The following is a 20,914-nucleotide window of genomic DNA, read 5'->3' on the forward strand; positions in this document are numbered from 1 at the left end:
GGGGCAGGAGATGAGCTGGGAAGGAGGAGAACCATCTGCAGTGCTAAAAGTGGGCCACAGGGTCCTCCGTGCTGACAGAGTGGGCCTGGACAGCGTGCAGGGGAGAGCATCCAAGCCCCACGCTTTCCCATCTTTTCTCCCAGTCTGACCCAAAGCTTACTGGAGAGAGGGGAGGGCCGAGCAGGGAAGGAGGGAGGTTGGGGAAGGGACAGAGCAGGCTCTGGCTGTCTGGAGCCACCCCCCACTCTACATTGAGAGGACTCGGCCCCTGTTGAAAGATTTGTCATCAGTGCTTAGGTTGGGGCAATGACATGACTTGGAAAGAAGCAAATGGTTTCCAACAATGAAAACTGTACAGGATCAGGGGGCTTGGGGAAATGCATGGCGATGTGAACTCTGGGACAAATCAATGTCGATTCGAAAGGAAAATGGAAAAGCCGTGGTGGTGAGAAACACCCGTGTGCCTGCCACTCCGGGGAAGAGCTGTGGTGTCTCTGGCTCAGGAGTGCAAGCGAAGGCCTCGGAAACAGCAGCTTTGGCAGGGGGCCCACACCTTGATTCCCTTCTCCTCACTTGCTTCTCCCACGTTAAAAACACAGCTCTAATGAATCACCACATTCTAGCTCTTTTCGTATCTCCCAGTGCTAAGACGTTTCCAGTAGGAGAGCTGACCTGGAGCCAAACAGCAATTCCTCCTGGTGGTGCATGACTCACTGGAAAAAGTGTCTCATAGGCTATTAAAAGAGTGGGGGAGGGCGGGTAAAACATTTGGCTTCAAAGCAAATTATATGGAAACTAAACAAAGTACATGTAATTCCGACACTGAATACTGCTTTCCTCAAATAACAAGACAGAGGGAAAAAATGGGCTCTTTAGTTAACGCAGTACACAGATGTTCCAGAAATGAATTAAATGCTTCAAAACAATACAAATGAAACTTGGCTTAAACAGGTCAATATGTGAATGTGTGTTTATCTGCTAAACTCACACATGCAAAAGAAATGAAGCATCTTTACTTCCTTAAACTCACCTCATCACTCTTGGAAGCCCTCATTCCTGAGGATGTAGGGACCAGAAACATAAACCTAACAAGGTAATGCCACCAGTTACTTCCACAGAAAAAAAAAAAAATGAGTTTTATTCAACCTAAGAAAGCTGCTTTTTTTTTCAAACGAAGTTTTAAAGGTCAGGTTAGTGTGGTCATTTTCCTGAACCGAGGAGTACCTTTTGCATCAAGCCTATTATTACTGGACACAACAAGTTCCCAGAAGCATCTGATTATCTCACCGTACAACACCTACATGTTGTTTACTTTTCCACCAAAATTTGGTGGTTTGAAAGCATCCTATAATCTTAGACCCTATTTTTTTTTTAAAAAAAAAACTGCCCTCTGAATGATGCTATAAAAAAATTTTATCACTGATGGTTTTCCCCCGTAATATTATGAGCAGTGTTTGTACATTTCAGTATTTGTGTATTTCATCAATCAACACTAAGTTATATTACCTCTTAAAAAATGTCATCACGGTTTCATCAGTTGGAATTGCCTGAATCTTGTAGTTTAGTTGCAAGAAGACCCACAAAAGCATTGTTTTCAGAAGACGGAATTCACTAAAGGTAAACAACCTGGCCAAAATAAAAAGATTGAGAAGAAATTTTAGAAATAGCACAAAATCATGGTGCTTGTAAGAAACTGGTTAGAATGAGTTTGGGAATGAGGTGACGCTACCTTTGAGTCGGAAGGTAGCCTCAGACACCGAGCAGGTAAACAGCTTACTCAAGGCCACTCAGCTGGGAAATGGCGGAGCTAGGATTTGACTCTCAGCAGCCTGACGTGGGGGCCTGTGTGCCCCTGCAATACGATGATCATTATTTAATGAGCTCTTACTACGTGTCAGGTGTTCCCAAGATGTTTTCTGTAGATTCTTTCATTTAATCCCACACAACCATCCTGCAAAGTTAGTCCTTACTTTTATAGATGTAGAAATTGAGATTAACCCTATATTTATTTAAAATGTTAGTATTTTGTTCATCATGGCATTTTTTGCATCAATTTTTATAATTTATTTTCATTTATTTTTGTAAATAGTGGTCTTTACCACTATTTTTCTTTTTCTTTTTTTTAATTATACTTTAAGTTCTAGGGTACATGTGCACAATGTGCAGGTTTGTTACATATGTATACATGTGCCATGTTGGTGTGCTGCACCCATTAACTCGTCGTTTACATTAGGTATATCTCCTAATGCTATCCCTCCCCCTACCCCACAGTAGGACCCGGTGTGTGATGTTCCCCTTCCTGTGTCCAAGTGATCTCATTGTTCAATTCCCACCTGTGAGTGAGAACATGCGGTATTTGGTTTTCTGTTCTTGTGATAGTTTGCTGAGAATGATGGTTTCCAGCTGCATCCATGTCCCTACAAAGGACACGAACTCATCCTTTTTTATGGCTGCATATTATTCCATGGTGTATATGTGCCACATTTTCTTAATCCAGTCTGTCACTTTTAATTCTAATATATTACAGTAAAATATGCTGCATCTTCATGACTAAGTTTTTTTGGTGCTCCCTTAAATTTTACACCAAGGTGCCTCACTCACTTCACCTGAGTTCTGGCCATGATTGAGGGCTGAAACCTGAATAACTTATCCAAGGTCACACAATTCTGGGCTCAGACCTGGGTACAGGGCAGGTTAGAATCTCAGTTTCTCACCAAACTGGCTGTGGAACCTCCTGTGAGTTGCTTAATTGCCCCACAGCTGCAATGTCCTCATCTGTGAAAGTGTGATCACAGCAGCTTCTCGGAGGAGAGTGGTGCGGAGCAGATGAGGTGAGTGTATGAGTTTCCTATCACTCCTATTACAAATTGTCACAAACCAAGTGGTTCAAAACAAAACGAACTTATTTTCTCCTCATTCTGGAGGTCAGAAGTACCAACAAGGTAAGATCAAGTTATCAGCAGGGCTGTGTTTCTTCTAGAGGCTCAAGGGAGAATTGTTTCCTTGTCTTTTCCAGCACCTAGAAGCCACCCACATTCCTTTGCTTATGGCCCCTTTCTCAGTCTTCAAGTCAGCAGTTCAGCATCTTCAAATCTCTCTATGGTTCTGACTCTTTGGTTTCCCTCTTCACATTTACATGGTCCTCGTGATCACTATGGGCCCACCCAGGTCATCCAGAATAAGCCCCTCATTTTAAAGCCAGCTGACACTATTAACAATAGCAAAGACATGGAATCAACCTACGTGCCCATCAGTGGTGGACTGGATAAAGAAACTGTGATACATATACACCATAAAATACTATACAGCCATAAAAAAGAACAAAGGCATGTCCTTTGCAGCAACACAGGTAGAGCTGGAGGCCATTATCCTAAGCAAATTGACACAGGAATAGAAAACTAAATACTGCATGTTCTCACTTATCAGTGGGAGCTTAAACATCGAGTGCACATGGACACCATTAAGGGAACAATAGGCACAGGGCCTACTTGACGGTGGGGGTAGGAAGAGGGCGAGGATTGAAAAACTATGTGTAGGGTTGTATTGTTCTGCTCTTGAATTGCTACAGAGAAATATCTGAGACTGGGTAATTGTAAAGAAAAGAGGTTTACTTGTCTCACAGTTCCGTGGGCTGTACAGGAAGCATGATGCTGGCATCTGCTTGGCTTCTGGAGAGGCCTCAGGAAACTTACAATCTTGGCAGAAGATAAAGGAGGAGGAGGATTTCACACAGCCAGAGCAAGAGCAGGAGAAGCCACACACTTTTAAATGACCAGATCTTAAGAGAACTCACTCACTATCAGGAGAACAGCACCAAGAGGATAGTGCTAAGCCATTAGTGAGAAATCCACCTCCAGGATCCAATCACCTCTCACCAGGCCCCATCTCCAACACTGGGGATTACAATTCAACATGAGATTTGGTGGGGACACACATCCAAACTATATCAAGGATATTATACTGATCACCTGGATGACAACATTATCTGTACACCAAATCCCTGTGATATGCAATTTACTCATGTAACAACCTGCACATGTACCCCTGAACCTAGAATAAAAGTTGGAAAGAAAGAAAAGAATTAGCTGATTAGTTACCTTAGTTCCCATCTGCAGCCTTAGTTTCCTTTGCCATGCAACCTAACATATTCACAGGTTCCAGCGAGTGGGATGTGGACATCTGTGGGGCCATCATTCTACTGACTGCACACATACGAAGTGCTAAGTACAGGGCCTGGCACATCATGACATGCTCAGCGGATGGAAGCTCTTATGGATACGTGGCAAAGTCAGTTCCTAGCTGCAGAGCCCGTGCAGTACCTGCTGCAGCATGAGGCCTCTCTTCCATAAACAAGCATTGCCAAAGAATAGCTGCTACCCCGTAATGTCAGCTCTGTAAGTACGGCTGTTTCCCAGCCCCCTTCTCTAGCAGCCTCTGATTGTTATCTATGGAGCCATTTCAACATTTCCTAAACCCGTTGACATTTTCAGTCTCTGACCATGGACATAGCACCCTGGCCTTAAAATACATCACCACTTCCACACTCAACCACTGTATGTGGTTATGGTGGGTGGCACAAAAGACAAATCGTGACTCTAAAGGACAATGAAAATGTCACCCACCTCTCATGCTATTTATGAACAGAGTAAAATGGTCTCTTTCCTCTCCTTTGGTTTTCAGGCCACCTACAAATGCATAGACTTTGACTCTGGCCAGACAGGACCAAGTTTGTCACCATCTGGGCAAATCATCGTGAGGCCAGAAAGGGAGACTCTCTTCAGAGCCACTTGGTATGATGTCCCCGTGAAGAACTTTGTCAGCTGGGCTGGCAAAGTGGTGTGACTTCCAGTGTAGACTCCACACCTGAGGTCCTCAAGCCCAGAAGGTCCTTTGAGGTCTTACTAAAGAGGGGCTAGCAGCAACACTGGGGAGTCCTTGGGAGCTCCGCGAATCAGAATCCTGGTTCTATTATTTATGAAGGATAATTATTAAGGTCAATTCCTCTGTCTTTAGGTCAATATCAGACCTGAAAGTATTTGTTTCTGCAACAGACAACCACACCAAAGACATTCATACACCTTTTCATTTACCTAAGAGCTCTGATGGCCTCAACCAAGACAGAACCCACAGGGACTTGAACCTCCCTCTACGGGCTGTACCATGTGTGTTTAATGCAGCCATTGGAATGTAAATAGTATTTGTTCTTTAGGGGAAAAAAATGCTTTTGATAAGACACTGTCCTCTATTTTTTACTGAGAAAACTATATATCAACAATAAAAGCTCTCTTTTGCACGTAGACCATAGAGAAAATCATGACCATGCGAGTAAGATATGAACAAGGATGCCCACTGCTGCATCGCTTGTCACAGCAAACAAACAAACAAAACAAAACAAAAGGCCATTAGGAAGGCAGTGAAAAGAGATCATTGTGCATTCATTCAACAGAACCCTGTACAATTAAAATTTTAAATGCTAATTAGATATGTAAATATCAACATGGAGAGAACACAGCACACAATGTCCGCGAATAAGTTGCAGAATGTTACAATCACGATGAGAACATGTATTTCAAGTTTAAATCTTGTAAAGCAATATTATTTATGTGGTAAGAGTAAAATCACATAGATTAAATCTGCATGAGTTCCTAACAGTGGTTTGTCTTTAGGAGGGGAAGGAGGCAGAAAGTGAGGAAAGGAATAGGACTGGGAGGGGAACATAGGTGACTTCTGCTTCATTGGAAATGTTTGATTTCTCAATTTCAGGCAAAATATTAATATTTGTTCATTTGGGCAGATGAATACAACCACATTTTGTATTATCATTCTAACTTTATACTTTTTTAACAGTAAAAATAACATCAATATTCTTATCGTTCTTGACCATCAATAAGGAAAAAGAAGGCCTCATGCAGAGCACATCAGTGGGCTGGTAATGACCACAGGCTTTAGGCCACTCAGACATGGGTTCAAATCCCAACTCTCATGTTGCATGAGGAGACCTTCAGCTGATCCCATCATTTCCTATCATCTCTATTCCATAGGCAGGAAACGCCAATAACAGTATCCACCTCATTAGGCTGCTGTAGGAATCAGTCTGGATAACCCACTTGAGTATTTTGCATACAACTAGTGCTTAATAATTGGTGGGTATTGTTAGTATTAACTAAAGAAGCATTGGATTCAAGAACTATTATATTTGAGATGGGTGCCCGGGGTGTCCCAGACACCCTTGGGAAACTTGTCCCATGCTAGAGGGCAAGCCGTGGGACAGATGCAACAAGGAGGACATGCGTAGCTCTACTTAGGGAACTCCTGAGACCTCGAGACTTCTCGGGTTATAGGCGGGAAGTCAGGGAGAATTGGAAACACAGGGATGCAGTGCCCCTGGTTGCAAGGTAGTCTTTTGTCGAGATGGGAGCTAGACAGTGCTCTGAGATCTCCATCCTCCTAAGTCCGTGAGGAGCTTGGCTTCCAGAAAAACAGAACTTGGAAGGAAAGTTTCTTAGAGTTAATAGAAACAGGGTAACCCAGTAGTGACCGCTAAAAAATTAACTGAAAACCAAATGCCAGGGAAATAAATTAAAACCAGAGGCCCAGGAGGTCAGGAAAACTGTTGCATATTTTACCCCAGGTGGTTTACAAAATGGAAAGCAAAACCTGAAGGAAGTTGAGCTCAAGGGGCTTCAGATGGAGACAGCCGAATGGCCCAGAAGCTGTAGCATCTGCTAGGAAATGGATTGTTCCAAACACCTGTGACCACAAAGAGGGGACTGGACCCACAGCTGGAGGGCCAGATAAGTCAGGCCAAGGGCCACTCCACCCCTAACCTTGGAGTCTGCATTTCCACACATCCCACTCTGGGGCCACGTGACTCCTTGGGACCACTCGGTTCTCACCATGTCTTTTTAGTTGCTGGTAGCTTTGGCCTCCATGACCACCGATGAGGGGTGCAGCACACAGGGCAAGACGTGGACTTTGGAGCCAGTGGAGGCCCTGCCCTGCCCATCATTAGCCCTCTTATATCAGGGATGATAACTGTGCCCACCACATGGGGTGGTGGAGATAGAAAGGGACAGTGCACTTAGCACCCAACACACACCAAAATGTTTGCTCGAGAAAGATGCATTCTGAAATAGCTATGGGCCACGGTGCCAAATCCACCGGGCACTCACAAGCACCCTAACATGAGAAGCCCTAGCTGGTGAAACTTCTAACAAGACCCCTCTTCCTGAACCCTGTCTCCCACCTCTCTCAAGCTTTAACACAGGCAGCCACTGGAGATCAGCCTCAGAAGATGTGAGCAGAGGCTGGGAAGTGGTCAGCCTGGGCACGTGGCTGATGACAAGCCCGAAGCCACACAGGGCTCTTCTCCCATTCAGTGATAGCCCTGGACTGTCTGTGCAGACAGCTCCTGGGGAGGGGCCGGAGGAGTAGGACCCATTTTCCACATCAGTCATGTCTGCCAAGCTGGTGAGTCTAGACACTTGACACGTAATGCTCTTGACCTCTTTTCCTGCCCCGCGTACGTTTGTCAGGCTTATCCCACCACTAACCTTCTGGTTGTGGTCAGGCATTTTTTTCTCCTTTCTTGGTTAACGCTGCCAGGGTGTGACAGCTCAGCCTTTCCAAGGGAGGGACAATGTTATGAAAAGTCTAGGGGATGCCATGTTTATCTTTTCTTCAACAATTGCGCAACCTTTGCTCTGCTGGGGAGTAGGGGAGCACCTAAGCAGGGAAAAGCAGAGAACACCACGAAATGACTTTAGGAGTGAGCCAGTGCCCTGGGCTGGCATGAGACCGGGACTCCTGGAGGCTTCCTAGAGAATATGGTCTCCTTCCCTCTGTCCCAGAACTCTGGTCTACCTGCCTCACATCGCCGTAAATGTGAGGGCAATGCACACTACGTAGCCAATTCACATCAACAGTAGAATAAATCTTTCCAAATCTAATTTCTGAAATCAGAACACTTTCCACACATAAACATGAGTAAACACTCATTTTCTAATATTCTACTAGGATTTTAAGCAGAATTTAGTTTTCACTTTTGAAATTTACTCAAAGGTAATAAAATTTTGGTAACTTGGAAATGGGTACCAAGATCCTTTTAAATAGAGTCCTAAAGAGATATGACAACTAAGTGGTCCTAAACAGCATTGAAGAAAGAAAAAATGCTATAAAAGGCAATATTGGGCAAATGACATTAAAGTATTACGTTGATGTAAATTTCTTGAAGTTGATAACTGCACTATAGTTATATTTTTCAAAAATTATTTTTCTTAGGAAAAAACACTGAAGCATGTGGAGTAAAGGAACTTAACAAATGCAACTTACCCCCAAATATTAATAGTTGAGAACAAACAAGTGTATATGTAGATACACATAAAGATGCAGATGATATAGCAAGCAAGGCGGAAATTGAACTCTATGGTGATTGGCAGTACCGAGTGTAACTACATATTCTATGCATTATTGTGTATATATTCTATGTATATATTCTATGCATTATAGCATATATTCTATGCATTATATATTGTATATATTCTATGCATTATTCTTGCAACTTTTAAGTTTGAAATTATTTTCAAACAAAAATGTTTAAGAGACTAATACAAAATAGATAGTTCTTTTGACTTAGTAACTTCACTTCTAGGAATTTAATGTGGGAAAAGAATCTGAGATAAAGATAAATGTTGAAGGGTGTTCACCCGTGTGCTATTTATATTGGTAAAACATTGGAAATAACCTAAAAAGCCCGGCATTGGGAAACATGTCCATGAATTTCTGTAAGGGAGAAGGAGCCTGGCAGGGGACAGGCATTTCAGGCAGGAGGATGGGCATGAACCAAGGCCTGGTATGGGGAGGTGTTCAGCAGGGAAGTTTCAGGAGGGGTGCCCGTGGCTGCACTTAAGCTGTGTGAGTTGAAGAAGCCAGGTCACCAGAGGCAAAGGCTGTTGGCTGAAGACGCAATTAGAAGGGGGTCCAGATCAGAAGCAAGACATTCGAGGTCACCTTGGTCCAAAATAAGAGACATTGGACCTCCGATCTTGGGCTGGGGCTGCTACCGGTGGAGAGAGGCCCATAGCACTGGACTTGATTTGGAAGGAGAAATGACCTCGAGGTTGGGGTGTGGTCACAGTGGCATCCAGGACTATCAAGGCTCTAGCTTGATCCGCTAGTCAGATGGTGGAGGAACACTGAGGGCAGGGTTGGGGTGCAGGAAAGGGCAGGGGCACCAAGAGATGGGTTTTAATCTTAATTGTCGGAGCGGTCAAGCAGGTGGTCAGATACGTGGGTGTAGAGTTATTTAGCAGAGGAGTCAGCACTGCAGATGTAAACTGATTTAAGATGAGAGATTTTATTTTCTATAATGAATGTGCATTAATGTCAGGATTTTTTTCTAAAAATTACTTAGGTAATTAAGTCTTTCATTTTTCACACCCAGGCGAAAATACCTGAGACAGCAGATACTGAGAGGGTCCCTACCCACAAGAAGGAGCATGAAGGGAGCCCTTTCCCCAGCCCCACACACAGCACCCTGAGTTCCAGCCCCAGCCAAGGCCCAGCTGTCCAGGAGGGCAGGAAGCTTAAGGAGTGGGTGCAGCCTCCCCCAGAGCACCTCCCTCCCCAGGCTGGCCCCTACTTTCTCCCATCCCCCCGTCAGGGGCCGCACCCTGGGAGCCAGCTCTGACCTGGGGGACTTCAGCACTTTGTGGAGCAGGTCCTGCGGGATTTTGCGGAGGTGGATCTGCGTTCCCACTAGAGGAACCAAGTTCATTTCCAGCCACTTCTCGCAGGCGGTGGTAAGCTGCTCTTCCTTGTACTAAGACAAGAAAAACCAGTTGATGAAGGAAGTCCTGAGCTCTTGGCGCCCTCTACTGGCCGGCGACGACACTACACGTGTGCTCAGAAGGAGGGTCTCTGCAGACGTGCTCAAACCTTTTCTGCAAAATAGCTGGAAAGCATCATTCTCAGCAAACTATGACAAGAACAGAAAACCAAACATCGCATGTTCTCACTCATAGGTGGGAATTGAACAATGAGATCACTTGGACACAGGAAGGGGAACATCACACATCGGAGCCTGTTGCGGAGTGGGGGGAGGGGAGAGGGATAGCATTAGAAGATATACCTAATGTAAATCACGAGTTAACGGGTGCAGCACACCAACATGGCACATGTATACATGTGTAACAAATCTGCACGTTGTGTACATGTACACTAAAACTTAAAGTATAATAAAAAAGAAAAGGCCGGGCGCGGTGGCTCACGCCTGTAATCCCAGCACTTTGGGGGGCCGAGGTGAGCGGATCACGAGGTCAGGAGATCGAGCCCATCCTGGTTAACACAGTGAAACCCCGTCTCTACTAAAAATACAAAAAATTAGCCAGGTGTTGTGGCGGGCGCCTGTAGTCCTAGCTACTCAGGAGGCTGAGGCCGGAGAATGGCGTAAACCTGGGAGGCGGAGCTTGCAGTGATCCGAGATCGTGCCACTGCACTCCAGCCTGGGCGATAGAGCGAGACTCCGTCTCAAAAGTAAAATAAAATAATAAAATAGGCCGGGCGCGGTGGCTCAAGCCTGTAATCCCAGCACTTTGGGAGGCCGAGACGGGCGGATCACGAGGTCAGGAGATCGAGACCATCCTGGCTAATACGGTGAAACCCCGTCTCTACTAAAAAAAAATACAAAAACTAGCCGGGCGAGGTGGCGGGCGCCTGTAGTCCCAGCTACTTGGGAGGCTGAGGCAGGAGAATGGCGGAAACCCAGGAGGCGGAGCTTGCAGTGAGCTGAGATCCGGCCACTGCACTCCAGTCCGGGCGACAGAGCGAGACTCCGCCTCAAAAAAAAAAAAAAAAAAAAAAAAAAAAAAAAAAAAAAAAAAAAAAAAAAAAAAATAATAAAATAAAATAAACTAGAAAAAATACATGAATTACAGCGTATACCTTTTCTAAGTGTTTTCTATGCTCGAGGCACTGCCCTCAGTTGATTTAAATCAATCTTCATTGAAAACCTATGACATGGGATGACTGTTATCCCTATGTCACTGGTGGGGAAACTGACGCTCCCAGGTTCCTGCACTTGCCTGTGGTCACACAACTTGTAAGTGGCAGAGCCGGATGCAAACCCAGGCAGCCTGACCATAGGCCTTGCCACTGGCTCAAGTCAGTGGCCGATCATGGAGGGCCCAAGGGGTGTTCCCCGCGGGAGTTCTGAGGCTATGATGTGAACACACCCAAAAAGCAAGAATTAAAGGGCAGTGAAAGTGGAAAAGGCTTCCCAGAGCCAGGGACCTTGAGAGAGTTCTAGTACATCTCAAATAGCTTCAGGGCCTGGGGTCCTTCTGCAGCCCAAGCGTTGCTGAGAAATGCTGACCAGGATGCATATGCCACCACAAGTGACCTTGGAATTACCACTGGGGCGAAGGGGAGGACGCGACGATAGGAGAACTGTGGCCTGCTGACTGGTATCCCCCCAGGTCACTGGTGGCCATACAGAGAGAGCTGGAGTCAGGAGGCCTGGGGTTCGGACCCAGCTGGTTCCCCTGGGCAGGTTGCTGCCCTCCTTGGCTCTGTTTTCTCCTCTGAGAATAAGGTTGGATTCTATCATTTATTCCTAACCCTGACACACTGATTAGATCCAGGTGAGTCCAGACCTCACAACTCCAGCAAGAATGTCCTGTCTTCTACTGTTTCAGTGAGAAAGGCTATGCTGCTTCTTCCCCCATCTAACATTAAAGTCTTTCTATTTTTTTGGTGTTAAAACATCCTTTTAAAAATAAAATGATGTTTTAAAAAAAATGTGTTCATGTGGCAAAATAAAATATTTAGTGACTTCAAATCAATATTCTGGGGGGAAGTAGGCCTGGTAGGTAAAACCCCAGCATGTGGGCTGCTCCTGAAGGTCCCCTCAAGGGGCGATGTGCCCTGTCTGGGTTGTTCTCACCTTGCAGCCAGCCTTGTAGAAGTTATTGATGGTGCTTGGCATGAGTCTGGTTATCATCACATCCACGCACCTGGAGAGAGAGAACTGCAGTTTCTGGAGGAACCCCACACTGCTTTTGGAGAAGCGGGAAGTCCCAGAGGTTCTTGTTCAACTCCAGGACAGCAGCAGACTTTTGCATGGAAGGGAGCCTCACTTTAGGGATATGGACATTTGGCCAGAGGACAAGACCAACATGGCTTGTTAGAAATAGCTCTGGGCCTGGGAGATGAGGCCAGAGATCAAATCCTTCAAGAGAAAACAAAGTAACCCTATAGCAGGGAACAAGGATTATTGCTCAAAGCTGAAGTGCTACCAGGTGCTGAGTTGAGGTTTGATTTTAGCCAACACAGCCATCTGGTCATCCCCCTGCCTGAGGATTGTCTTCCTGTACAGACCCTTATGGTGCCACCAGAGGGGCCTCAAGTCCCATTCCTCTCTGCCCACAAATGGAATCAAAGAGCAGCTTTCAGATGAAGGTCTCTGTGAGCTCATGACTAGGACCCGTCGATTTGGCTCACCCACCCATGAAGGATCTATTCGCTGAGCACATACCGTGTGCTAGGCACCCAGAGAGGTCCTTGGTGTACAAAGAACAAAACTGATGGGCCATTGAGGTGACATGTTAAGTCAACTTTCAAACAGATAACCACATTTGACAGTCATGTTAAGGATTAAAAAGTTAAAGAACAAGGTGTGATGGGAAGGCAGAAAATGGAGACTTCAGCCTAGTGTGGTTGAATCAGAAAAGTGACCAGAAGTCAGAAGAGAGGCACTTAAAACCTGAAAGAGGAGGACAAAGAATTGGCCAGGCCAGGGATTGGAAGACCAGCATTGCAAGAAAAGGAAACGGCATGTGCAAAGGCCCTGGGGCAGGAGCCGTTGTCACACTTTGAGGGAATGTTGGGGCTGGCATAGCTGCAGTGCTGTGAGTTTAACACTGCTCCACACTGTCCCTCTTTGACTACTGTAATTCATCTGGGTTCAGCTCCAGCATCACCTCCTCTTGGAAATCTCACTAATTGCTTCTCTCCACATACTCCCTTAGCTTTGATTTCCATGACTTCCTTCTTCTACTTGGTTCCTTGCCTCTCTCCAAGAAGGGCATGAGCTAGGGTGGATGGAGTGTGGTAGATGTGCTATGTGGCAGGTAGGGTCACAGACATTTCAGTGACTGAACTTTCACAGCTAATATTAACCTCTCTGCAGCAAAATTGCCTTGAAGCATGTTCACTCCATTGAACAGGGCACCAGAGAGTAGCCACTGGGATCTCATACTGAAGCACAACCTTGAACTCATTATAACTCAGTGGTTGTCCTAAACTCAGTTGAGATACACATTGCTCATGGGCAGAGGCCTAAAGGACATCCAGTACCTCTTGCACTTATTCTAAAACGTATCCTTCCATAAGGCCAGACCAGAAGGCAGCTGGGGTCTCATTGCCCCCAACAACCACATCCCTGAAGTAGCTTTTACTGAGTTGCATTTTGGTGTGCCGCTTTTGCCAACATCAAGAAAAAAAACATTGTAAGATTTATTGTTGCATTTACTCTACAGATATTGTTGAGGACATTGATCATTAGGTTGCTCGGGGTCATCTGCTGAAGACATCCACCGTTTTAATACTAATAGTAGCTGTACTTCTCCCAAGTGAATTGCTTTTTAAACTTTTGTCTGGTTTTTATCTAATATCACTGATCAAGTTTCCCTTTTTATCTGCCACTAGCAAGTTCAGAGCTAAATGTATGGCCCATCTTAGGAAGAGTGTGGGTTATTACAGTTAGTGTACAATGGTAGCCTCTCCGTCTTTTCTTCCTCCTTAAACAAACAAACAAACAAACAATTTGGTGTTCTGTGGCTTCATTTCATGTATTCATGGGAGTCACTCAAAGCCTTTACTAGAACAAGGTAAGAAATGATAAATGAATAAATAATCTGGTCACGGCCAAGGCACTCTACCCCCTTGTGTGCTAGGATCGGCCCTTCAGACAGGGAGACTGACTCTACCCATTAGGAGGTGTCCTGAGTACTGGCGAAACCTGTGCTGAGTAAACATGAGGTGCTGCTGTCATCTCCTGGGCATTTTGCCTTCTAAGACTGCTGAGTCCTGTCAATCCTGTATCTTGGCTGTCTCTTGAGCGCGCCCCTCCTCTCGTTCCCACTTCCCCTGCCTATTTCAGACCCTCCTGGTCTCTCAGCTGAGCCTCTGCGTAGCCTCTCAACAGCCAGCCTCCCTGCCCTGCACCCTCCCACATATCTACCACATATCTCCTCCCACATATCTCCTTCACACAGGAGGGGCTCAGCCTAAAGCACAGAGGCTCTGCCACTCTCCCCTCCCAAGCCCAGGCTCCCCGCTCTGCTGACTGAACCAAGACCTGCTCATGTGGCTACAGGATCCTGCATGACCTGGGCTCATCCAAACCTCCAGCCATTGCAACTGCACTGGGTCTCAGTGGCCAGGCTCATCCCAGTTTAATGCTGCTCCGCCCTGTCCCCTCTCTCTCCCCCATTGACTGCTGTAATTCTTGCAAGCTCAGGTCCAGCACCACCTCCTCCTGGAAGTCACCCTGATTGCTCCTCCCCACATACTGCCTTAGTTCTGATGTCCATGCCTTCCTTCTTCTACCTGGTTCCTTACCTCCCTCCACCTCCCATGAAACAACAGACTGCCGGGAAGCAACCCTCCCTATCCACATGCATCCTGAGCGCCAGCTCTGTGCTGCCCTGTGCTGCTGCTTCTGGAAATGCCAGCAGGGACAGATGGAGGCCCTTTCCTCCTGGAGCTCATGGCCTCACCGGTCAGCAGAGGGGGAAGCCCAAAGTGTGATGAGGCTGAACAGGAGGCTTGGGCCCCACCCTCATTGGGCACAGGAGCCTTTAGGTGCTAGCTTTTGTCTGTGGAAACCTACAGGGAGCACTAACTGGGCTTGGAGCTGCGGAGAAGAAATGAGTGCCCCAGGAGACTGACATCTTCTCTTATGCTTCCCCTTCCTCGCGGTCAAACCCATTGCCTGGGCTGGACTGGAATGATCAGACTTCCCAGACCAAAGGAAGCAAAGAAAGCCACCCAGGCTCGCCTCTGGGCTCAGGGAGGTGGGGGGTTTCCACTTCTGGAAATTCGAAGGGACCAGGAAGTTGCCCACAGAGGAAGCTCAACCCTGCATGGAGGCAAGGAAATGCCTCTCTGGCCCTGTGAGCCTGGAGGAACCCAAGTGACAACCGGGAGGTGCTCCGTGTGTATGTGTGTGAGCATGTGGGTGCATATACATGCATGCACGTATGCGCTGGGACGTGCATGTGACAGCCATAATCCCAGCTGTGACTCTAGCCCAAGTGCCAATGAAGATATTGACATGAGTCAAAGGAACATCACCCAGTGGAAGCTGTGTGCACACACTGCATCCCTTCAAGATGGGAGGCCTCAGGTATGTATGATTCAGAATCAAACAGTCATCTGGCAATTTCCCACTGAGTGGGAGCTCAGCTGAGATAACCTGTGAGGTCTCATTCAGCACCTGAACATTGTGATGCTATCAGAGTGACCTGGGTCGCTTCTGTTACACAGAAACACAAACACACATGTATCCGATGACGCCACACCCTGTCAACTGCGCCATCAGCCTCTCAAAGGCAGGCAAGACTCAGCCCAGCTGTGTGCAGGCCCGCCCTGGCCTCTGACCTGGAATCCCAGCCCCACCACAATTATCTGGAGAATCTTGGGCAGGTCCCATCAGCTTCAGGCAAGCCTATGTTTGCTCATCAGTGGAATGAAAGGTTTGGCTCATTAGCTGCAAAGCCCTTCCTGCTCTGGCATTCAAAACAAGGTGGGGGGAGGGGAAAGGAGGATGAAGAGGCTGATGTTCTTGGTTCATCTCTGGATAAGCCAGGGCAAGAGTTCTGAAGGTGAGATGCGGCTTCCAGTCTGCTCCTACGGTAGGGCAGCTGAGGCTTGGAGACAGAAGGTGGCCAGAGGCCCCACTTCAAGAGGGAAGCTGCCCTGCCAGCACTCAGGTCAGAGATAACTTCCTGGACCGCACCAGGAAATAGCTGCTCAGAAATTCTCTGTGTAAAGGAGCTTAGATTTCATAGTTATACATCACAAGACTATGCTGGGCTGACAGTGGGAGATATATACAATGGAAGGGGCATAGACATCTCAGGAAAACCTGGACTTTTCACCCCACCACCTTAAGGGTCAAGGCCAGATTCCTTAGATGGCTCTAAGATGCCACACCAGTTGGCTCTGCCTGCAACTACTCATCTCCCATCTACCACGGCCACCTAACCCCACAGTCTGACCATGTCGATACACGGGAGTGCCTCTTCAAGACTCCAGGCCCTTCTCAATGTGTGTCCCCTGCAGAGAGGTCCAGGCACCTGCGTTCCCAATGAGGCTGCCAGATGCTCCAGATCAAAGCCTGGACCCAGTCATTTCAGGAGTCCCCAGAATGAGGCACCAGATCAAAAACATTCGTGGGGTTGAATCTGACTGTGTGAACTCTACAAAAAACGAATTGAAACCCGTAAGATCCCCAGGAGAGATCTGTCTCTCCCCTCTGCAGAGTAGCTAATGTCTTCTCTTGGCTTGGATGGTATACTCATTCATTCCTGCACTCACTCAGAAAAAGAGACTGAGGTTTAAGAAGTAAACAAAACAGGCAGACCACCTCCTGCCCAGATCTCTTCTTTAGACTGAATTGCATCAGGAATGAGGGGAAAAAAAAAGCCACAAGATACCACCTCTGTCTTCAGGACACCAATGCGGTAGGCACACATCCCTGAAAAAGCCCAGGAGAGGAGACAAAATATTCTAGAGAAATGAATCCCATGAATGACTTTCCACTTGGTTCACTTACCCTTTCACAAGCATTAACGGAACGGAGGAATATTACAGGACACACAGAAAGGGAGGAGAAAATCTAAGAAATGCTCTTTCTTCTTATAGATACTAATTTTGCTTGAACTTAATAATACACAGCACAAAATTTTCCAGTTAGGAATTCCCAAACTTCATTCCATCCACCTTTATTTATTTCTGGTGTCTTGGAGAAGGTTGGACAGGAGACTTTAGAGGGTAGGGATCCTGCCCATCTGGTCCCTCACTGTCTCCTTAGCCTCCCAGAGAAGCCCAAGAAATCGTCCTTGAGGCAGATGAATGAATAAGTGTGGGTGTCAGTGAGTAAACTGACAAGTGGGTGACCCTAAGCAAACCTCTCCTGACTAAATGCCATCGAAGGGAGGGTCAGAACCACAAATGCGCAAGTGACAACATCACCACCTCACCCGAGCGAAGTGGAATAGTACAGCGTTAGAGGTCCAGGTTCCAGGGCCCGTTGACCTTCGAGTCCTGGCTTCTCTACCTGGCAGCTGTGTGGCCTTGGCCAAGTTACTGACTTCCCAAAGTCCCAGTTTTCTCATGTGTAAAATGAGCATAGTAATAGTCCTACCTCCTAGTGTTGCAGGGAAGAGGAAATGAGGTCATCCCTGCAAAGAGCTGGGAACTGAAAGGCAAACACTCCATCCCAAAGCCCTATGTGCTGACATCCCCTACTCCCCAACAAAGTCCTGGGAAGTAGATGGGACAAATGTTATAAGCCACATTTTATGTCAGAGACCACCAAGGTACATGGAGACCAAGGGGCACCTTATTGCAGAACTGAGCACAGACCCTGCACGGACCCAGGTTGCTTTTGGTTTTGCAGGAAAAGTCCAACACAAACTGGGAGCTCTGATCTCACCCCATCAGGGTGCATTTCCTCGGTTGCTTGGAGGCAGGCAGAAACACCAAGCAATGTCTGTTACCCCCTCATGCTCATGATTTCTGCATCCATGAGCCCAGGCAACCCTTGTCAGGATGAGGAAGCTTTCACATTCAATGCCAACCCGCTTTGAATGCCTCCTGGCCCCCCACCACCTCCTCCCCACACCGACACACCCGGATGAACCCTCCTGCTGGGCAGCCCAGGTGGGCCAGCGGGGTCTGAATGTCCAAAAGAGAGGCTATACCTAAAATGAGCAGGGGCATTGTTGGGCAATTTTAACTTTGATCTTTGCATTTTCCTCTCTTCCAAAAGACCTACAATGACCGTATGTAACATTTATAACAATAAAAATATTATTTACAAGAAAAAACAAGACTATCTCAAATGAGCAGGAAAAACGAGGACTGACAGTGATGGGAAAGTCAGCTTACCCTCCAATTGCCAGCTTCTGTGTGTGTGTATGACTTGGAGAAAGATTTTTTTTTTTTTAGCCACCAATGAAAAGAGGTGAAATTGATAAGCAAGCCTGGTTTGAGGGCTACTAGGAAGTCACTGTGTATACGCATGAAGTCTCTCCCAGTGGTAGAAATCCCCCCATTTGCATTTCATTCCCGCGAGTTGAGAATCGTTTGGTTAAAACTAGTATGTTGCTGGAGAGATGGCTCACCTGTTATTGTGAATGAATGTCTCAGTTCCTTTCCAGGCTCAAGGCCATGCTTGGCACAAAGACACCTGAGGTGTCTTAGCCCAGTGAAGAGGAATGTTCTACCAAATGGGCCAGGAATTGCCCTTCCGATTTCCCCCAGGCCTGGCCCTGCCCGAAGTCAGCCTTGTTTCCTTACCTTTGAAACAGGCCACTGAACTGGAGGATGTGGGCGGAAGCCAGCACCCCCAGTACATCTTCCAAGTTAATCTCCACCTCACTCATGTAGAGGTTCTTCAGGGCCGTGGCGAAGGCTGGGGAGGCACAGCCAAGAGAGCCGTCAGTGTGGGGCTCTGCACACAGGACACCACCCAGGGCCCTCCCTCACTGCTGCAGCTGGGCAGGCAGAGGTGCCCTTAGAGAAAATGCACCATCTCTGACCTGGATGCAGGCACCACCCGGAAGCTGACGATCTATGCTACCAGCCTTCCCAAAGGAGCTGAGGCTGAAGCTAAAGAAAGTGGAGCTTCCGCTGAAGGGATCCTCCTTTAAGCCTGTTCTCAGGGGTGAGACCGTCTTGGGTTCTCTCCTAACCTGGGGTCTGTGGCCTGTGCAGGAATGTGACTGCCCAAATATGTGCAGAATGTTGTGTGCAAGTCATGCATTTTTTTTTTTTTCTGGAGACAACATATATCTTACAGCAGATTCTCCTTGGAGTCTGGAGACTTCCAAAAAGAGCTAGAATAATTGGATGGTTCAGGAACTGAACTGCATGGCTAGGGGCCAGATGGACTTGGCTGATTCACCATCAGAGTGTCCTCTGTCGCAAATGGCCCAACTAGTGCTGAAGTTTCCTCGCCAAGCGATTCCTAAACAAGCGCCATCACATGGCCTCCCAAAGTGCTGGGATTACAAATGTGAACCACCGTGCCCAGCCCATAGATGCATTTTTAAATACCTGTTTATTTTGAAATAGTTTAAGACTCATAAGAAGTTACAAAAACAAGAGAGACAGGGGCAACAAAGGAGACTACCCCTGAGTGGCTGTGAGGGGATGGGGAGTGAGCCCAAGTTGGGGGAGGTAGGGGGTGGTCCTTGGCAGGAAGAGGCAGGTGAAGTGCTATTTGGGAGCAAGGCTGGGCCTGATGGCTTCTCTGGTTGGGTGTGAGCCTAGAGCAGCAACTCCTCTTGCGCTGGGTCTGTGTCTGAGAAGCCGCTATCTTTTTCCAGTCTCTGCATCCTTCACACCCTTTCTCAATGACAAGAACCTCTCTTTAGTAGCATTCCACCTTCTTCCATTTCCCCAAGTCACCCTAGCCTTCTAGCCCCTTCTTTCTTTGCACGTTCGGGCCGTTTGAATAAGAAAGCACTGAACACAGTCTACTGTTGTTGGTTTGTTTTGCTTTGCTGTTGCTTGTTCATTTTTAAATCTGGGAGGACCATTTGTTCAATGGCATTCTTAGAATATAGACAGGTATATACATACCGACTTCAGTGACCTGTGGGTCATTGATCTTCAAGGAAATGATCATCCTCTTTGCAGGGGATTTTTCTTTGGTCTTCTTAGGTGATTGAGCTAGTAAAGGAAATGAGATGATGATGGATGGAGGTGACGACCATGGTGAAGACACAATGGGAGGCACCCACCACCCTGGCATGACCGTGAGGTATCAAGACATGCATCGCACTATATTTCCCCGCTGTCGTCCGTCACCTGTCTCTGTGCTGGCTCTCACTCAGCAAATACTCACTGAGAACTTACTAAGCGCCAGGCTTGTTCCACTCTGGGTCACATTCTTCTCCGGCATGACTACACGGCCTCCCATCTGCTCATGCCAGCCTGCCATCCATCCCATGGCAGGGAGTAAATGGGAGGATGCACGTGAGTGCCTGGCACACAGTAGGCATGCAGGAGGTGGCAGTTAATATTATAATGTTTCACGGTATTTGTCATGCTTTCCCATCATTTTGGGTTTGTCTGTCCCCTCAGATGGTAAGCTCCTAGCACAATGCCTGGCATAAGCTGAGCATTCCACATAGGAAGGAAGGAAGAGAAGAAAGAAGAGAGGGAGGGAGGGAGGGAGGAAATCACTTATGTCAGAGTAAGTGAAAGACAGAAGTTCAATATTCCCTCCAGGTTGAGTAAAACCCCTAAATCGGAGAAGATATCAGTAATTTGTTCACACTCTTCTCCAAGGTTCTCCAAAGCCAAGGTGGTTAGTTCGTTTTCAGTAAGTGGGCCACTTCCTTCTTGGATTCCCCGCTAGAGAATAAACACGTCCTCTCCAGGACAGCTGCTCCTCCACTCTCCATGGAAGGAAATCGAGCAGCTGGAGAGCTGGTGCATCTCTGCAGAGTCCAGCACTCCAGCGTCCAGCCAGAAGTTTCAGGATAGCAACACAGATGATCTCAAGAACATGCAAGTGATAACTGTGAGATACGTATGCAAACCACCATTGTGAGATATGTTCGCTTTTAAAGGCACATGAAGGACTGTGACTGTTCCTATTGAAAGACATGAATCCCAG

The 20,914-nt window shown here is 46.9% G+C and overlaps 1 protein-coding gene across 2 annotated transcripts in view; it reads right to left on the reverse strand.

Annotated features, from left to right (window-relative positions):
- BTBD16 (BTB domain containing 16) overlaps nt 1–20,914 on the reverse strand; it is a 68,354-nt gene that overhangs the window by 28,601 nt on the left and 18,839 nt on the right. For both annotated transcript variants that reach the window (XM_033180476.1, XM_033180468.1), the window contains exons 7-11: nt 19,873–19,962; nt 18,586–18,700; nt 11,942–12,011; nt 9,690–9,820; nt 1,507–1,626 (exon numbers count right to left, since the gene is read on the reverse strand). In XM_033180476.1, the coding sequence (XP_033036367.1) occupies nt 1,507–1,626; nt 9,690–9,820; nt 11,942–12,011; nt 18,586–18,700; nt 19,873–19,962 (526 nt within the window). The remainder of the gene's footprint in view (nt 1–1,506; nt 1,627–9,689; nt 9,821–11,941; nt 12,012–18,585; nt 18,701–19,872; nt 19,963–20,914) is intronic.

The sequence above is a fragment of the Trachypithecus francoisi genome, unplaced genomic scaffold, assembly GCF_009764315.1.
Source record: "Trachypithecus francoisi isolate TF-2019V2 unplaced genomic scaffold, Tfra_2.0 Contig01579, whole genome shotgun sequence".
NCBI lineage: Eukaryota > Metazoa > Chordata > Mammalia > Primates > Cercopithecidae > Trachypithecus > Trachypithecus francoisi.